Source organism: Propithecus coquereli, unplaced genomic scaffold (assembly GCF_000956105.1).
Source record: "Propithecus coquereli isolate 6110/MARCELLA unplaced genomic scaffold, Pcoq_1.0 Scaffold65, whole genome shotgun sequence".
NCBI lineage: Eukaryota > Metazoa > Chordata > Mammalia > Primates > Indriidae > Propithecus > Propithecus coquereli.
In genome coordinates this window covers 5,059,913-5,064,963 of record NW_012152507.1, presented here as the reverse complement: position 1 = coordinate 5,064,963, position 5,051 = coordinate 5,059,913, and the positions used below count along the sequence as shown (strand labels likewise).

At 33.1% G+C, this 5,051-nt stretch overlaps 1 protein-coding gene across 1 annotated transcript in view; it reads left to right on the top strand.

Annotated features, from left to right (window-relative positions):
* LOC105822942 (lipopolysaccharide-responsive and beige-like anchor protein) overlaps positions 1 to 5,051 on the top strand; it is a 587,311-nt gene that overhangs the window by 177,318 nt on the left and 404,942 nt on the right. The window contains exon 12 of the mRNA XM_012660015.1: positions 2,151 to 2,317. Coding sequence (XP_012515469.1) covers positions 2,151 to 2,317 — 167 coding nt within the window. The remainder of the gene's footprint in view (positions 1 to 2,150; positions 2,318 to 5,051) is intronic.

The following is a 5,051-nucleotide window of genomic DNA, read 5'->3' as shown; positions in this document are numbered from 1 at the left end:
CTGAGACTTTACTGAATTCATTTATCAATTCCAGGAGCCTCTTGGTTGAATCCATGGGGTTTTCTAGATATAATATCATGTCATCGGCAAATAGCGAGAGTTAGATATTTGATTCTCTATGTTTATACGTATACAGTGTATCTGTTGGGTTGCTTTTGGTGTGAGGAACAGAAAACCCAATTTTTTTGATTTTTCTTACTGGCATACAATGAGCAGGAGAAGTTAATTGGCTCCTGTAAAAAAATATAAAAATAAAATCTCATTCAAATTCTAAAGGTACGGTGGTCTTTAGGATTCGATTGATCCAGAAGTTCATGATTCCATCTGGAATAAGCTCTATTCTTCTATAATTCTCATAGTTCTGATCTCTTTGGGTTTTGTCTTTATCCTCAGGCCAGCTTCTCTCATACTACATAGAGAGCTTCCAACACTCTGAAGTTATATACTTCCTCTTTTACACCGTGAAGGGAAGGATTGAACTGTCCAACAAAAATCAGAATTTTGGCCAGACACAGTGGCTCATGCCTGTAATCCTAACAATTTGGGAGGCCAAGGTGGGAGGAATGCCTAAGGCCAGGAGTTTGAGACCAGCCTAAGCAAGAGTGAGACCCTGTCTCCACAAAAAAAATGGAAAAATTAACCAGGTGTGGTGGCATACACCTATAGTCCCACCTACTCAGGAGGTTGAGGCAGGAGGATCTCTTGAGCCCAGGAGTTTGAGGTTGCAGTGAGCTATGATGAGGCCACTGCACTCCAGTCTGGGTCACTCAAAAAAAAAAAAAAATCTGAATTTTGCCCTTAATGCACCAATTACATCAAGTGCCTTTCCCTGAGCAGTTTGTCAATGTGGGGTGATTATTACCTTGATTAGTTTAAAATGATCAGGACCTTTCTTTGTTGCTTGGGTAGTGATGGGGGTAGTATGTGGCACAAACTATCCAAACTGGTAGACTGTAGGAGAAGTAAGCAACCACAATGTGTATCACGTAAATAAACTAGTAATATTTGTTCCAACATTAAATTTATGTTACTTATCTAGCAGAGGGTGTGTGTGTGTGTGTGTGTGTGTGTGTGTGTAACTTATATTTAGAAGTTAAGGGGAGGAGTCCAATAGACCCTGTGAATACAGTGAAGGATCTAGTTTATATTAGTCTTTATGTTTTCTTATTATAAGCACTGCATTAACTACAGCATCATAAATGTGATATCACAGGTATCTGAATTCCAAAAGAAAAGAAATATACATTTTGGAAACTAGTAATTGTTTTGTATCTGATTTTGCCAAAGAATACTAAGATTTTTTTGACAGAATTGATGATAGCTAAGACAGTACTTTTCAAACTTTAGTGTACGTATGAATCACCTTGGGATTTTATTAAATCTCCTACTGATTTAGTAGGTTTGAGGTGGGACCTGAGATTCTGCATTTTTAATAAGCTCCCAAGTGATTCCAGTGCTGCTGGTCCATCCTTGTTAGGATTTAAAAGATCAAACTATTTTATTTTCTAAAGGTGTCGAGAACTAGCTGTTTATTATTGTAAGCTACTGTTGTCTCTTCTGGACCTCGTAGTGACATCACAAGTTGTGTCCCCAGTTCACTTCTCTTGTCCCGCTACAATCCATTCTCAAAATAGCAGCTATAGTGATTATTTTAACATGTAAATTGATCACATCACTCTACTGCTTAAGACCTTCCATTGGTATCCTATTACATTTGAATAAAATCTAAACTCCTTACCACAACTATGTGGTAGAAATGATGCGGCCCATGCCCACCTCTTCAAATTCATTCCATGCCATTATTCCCTTATTTATTCACTGTGTCTTGGGTCCTTTGCAACCTCATTTCATGCCGTTTGTAATGCTGGGCCCCTGCATCTTACATGACTGGTTTCTCGTTCAGGTCTCTGCTTAGATGTTAACCACTTCTGAGTGTATCTTATGATTGACTTCAGAGAGAGAAATTCTTGCAGGATGTTATACTGAGAAAGCAGATCCCTAAATCTCAGTCAATTTAGATTAATGAGGGATATAAAAGTAGCTTTAAAATTTTGGTTATCTTGATTCATGCTAAAGATGATTTTATAATGTATTTAAAATTTTTCTCCATATTTTATATATTAATAAATGTTTCTTTATTTCTATTCAAGTCACTGTGTGCCCAGTATTCTGCAGACAAACGAGAAGATGAGAAAATGTGTGATCATTTGATAAGAGCAGCAAAGTATCGAGACCATGTTACAGCAACTCAACTAATCCAGAAAATCATCAACATTCTCACAGACAAGCATGGAGCCTGGGGAAATTCTGCAGTGAGGTAAAGGGATGCCTTTAGGATTTGGCCACTGATTTTTTATAGATGGCCTAGGTTTAGATAAATGGCTTTGGATATGATCGAGGCCAGATGAGAAAAGAGTAATTTAATTTTGTATTTTATCATCTACTATGAATTTAAAACAAAGGGGAAAGAGAAAATCAATACAGGTACAGTTATGGATCTTTGTAGATATTTCACTTCCCTCAGCTACTTCTAAGAGAATATTTGTTTATATCTGTTAATTCATTTTGAAGTGAATTGTTAAGGGAAGCAGCTAATATAAACTACTAGCTATATTTATAGCTAAACTTATGTGAGTACAATATTTTATTTTAAAAAACTATTCCTTTAGACTTTTGAGTTTTTAACACATTTTCAAATGTGTTGTTTTCTTGAATTATATTGCAAATTGTGGACTGTGGTGATAAACTTGGTTAAATGCCTTCTTTAAAATTTTATTCAATGTCTACTTCCCTTTAAGATAGCCAAACTGAATACACTGTTCTTGATTCTACTTTTTAGAAAGAAAATAATTAAATTACCTTTTAGAACTAAGGAACTTAGACAAATTATAAAATTTATTCTCCATGGAATATTTTATACTACAGATCTTAGAAACATGTTTTGACTCTTTTAAGTAATGTTAATGAACAAAATTTTTATATTCTCCCATTAGAAAAAATTGTTTTAATTTCTCATTTCTGCATGACTTTTCTGGACAACAACAAAAAACAAAAATAGTAAATTACTTGTATGTTATATAAGAGTATAACTAGCTTCCACTTGTATTTTAATCAATTTGTTTGTCTGGCAGACATCAAAATTTAGAATTAAGAAATTTTCCGGTAAATAGAAAATAATTTTAATTTTTGGAAATGTAAACATTAGAAAATTTGAATTGAAAGCTACTCGTAATAGGATATTTTTGTTTGAATACAAGTGTTCACTAATATAGAGTAGATATATCTCATGATGTTTATTACAAAGGATATTTACATAAAATGAATTAAACTTCTGGGGATATAATTTTTAGTGTTCAGTGGAAGAAAGGTAGGTCAAGGACTTGAGGGAGAAAGGACAGAATAAATACAGGAACCATGTTTGTTTGTTTGTTTGTTTGAATCCTATTCCAGTTGATCTCAGGCACAAGAGTGGCCATGGAAATGTTATATTTCACTGGGTCAGTGATCTCTGATGCCTTATCTTGCAACATCTAAAAGCCCATATGTGGGTGGTGGGGGAAAGGGAAGGAGAGGGAAGGTTGTATTGAGGGTTTTAGAGTTTCAAAGTGCTTTAATGTTACAAATTTGATGTGATCATTTTGACATCAGGTCCTGAATAAATCAGGATGTTACTTTGATGTATAGTGCCTGACACATAGTTGGAATTCAATATGTATTTGATGAATTTTTTTTAAAAAAGTTATTTACCTAAAAGGAGTTTTACTATCTATCTATCTATCTATCTATCTATCTATCTATCTATCTATTTAAAAAGCCTTAGGTAACTTATTATGCCAAGTGTTTCATGTGTCATTTTTATGAGAGTGAAATTCTATTGATAGCTATACCTTTGTATAGGATAGTATACTTGTGTTATCAAAATGAAAACATTATTTTTCTGAAGTGAGTTTGGGGTAGTAAAATATCTTGGAGAGCTAAATGGACTGTGAAATGTATTTATCTAGAAATAATTAGTGTTTTGGTAATAGAGTTGTTCAAAGGCATCAACTTTATTATTCTATATAGCTAGAAACAATTGCAGTAAATTTTGATATTTTAATATTTCTGAAAATACACAGAACAAAACATTTTTTACTTTTTTCATCCCAAATGAAAATGAAAATAACTATTAGCTTTCCAATGTGTACATTTTTAATTCAGAGCAACAACAAAGGATGTGTCATTGAAAAGAAAATATTAATGAATTGATATTTTTCTTTCTATAAATCTCATAACTTACATTTTATTAAAAACAACATGAGGCAAAGCACATTGCCTGCATATTATTTCTTTGTCATTATATTTAGTTGTATGTCACATTCAGCTGTTACTTATTTAGAACACCTGGTTGCTCCCTAATATGTTTTATAAAATTATCTTAAAATAGTTGCTTTCAGTATTAATTCCCAATAAAGCGAATCTGTAGATCTTAATGCTTCTTTTTAGGTAGCTATGTAAGAAAATGTAGTTGACAAAATGTATGCTGGCTCACCATTCTTTGACAATGGTTAACTATTCTCTGATTTTCCTTGTATGAGGCTTGCATAATCAGCTTGTAAATTATGGACATGGTTGTAATAAATGGGAATAACACAGTGTACTTTGTTCTTCACTTAGCATAATTCTAGAAAACATAAATGGCATTAGAGAGAAATCACAGTCATACTGTAGCTGTAATGCATTTAACTATCCCAGGCCTGTTAAAAGAAATATGCACAATGAGCAAAATTTAGGAAAGAGGATTAAATTATTTTAAGTATAATTTTTTTGTGTTTTATCTAAAGAATTATTTTATCTAAAGAATTTGTCTTTTAATTCAATCACACTAGAATATTTAGAAATTTCATTTGTGGCATTTTTTTCTTTTGACCCTCCTTTGGAATCCACATAATTTGCTTGTAGCCATGACTATGTAGGCCTAATACTTTCCCATTAATGTCATTTATTTTCTTTCACTATTGATGGCTTTTCTAATGCCACACGATCAGTGGGCTGCAATGCTGGCAGCTGGC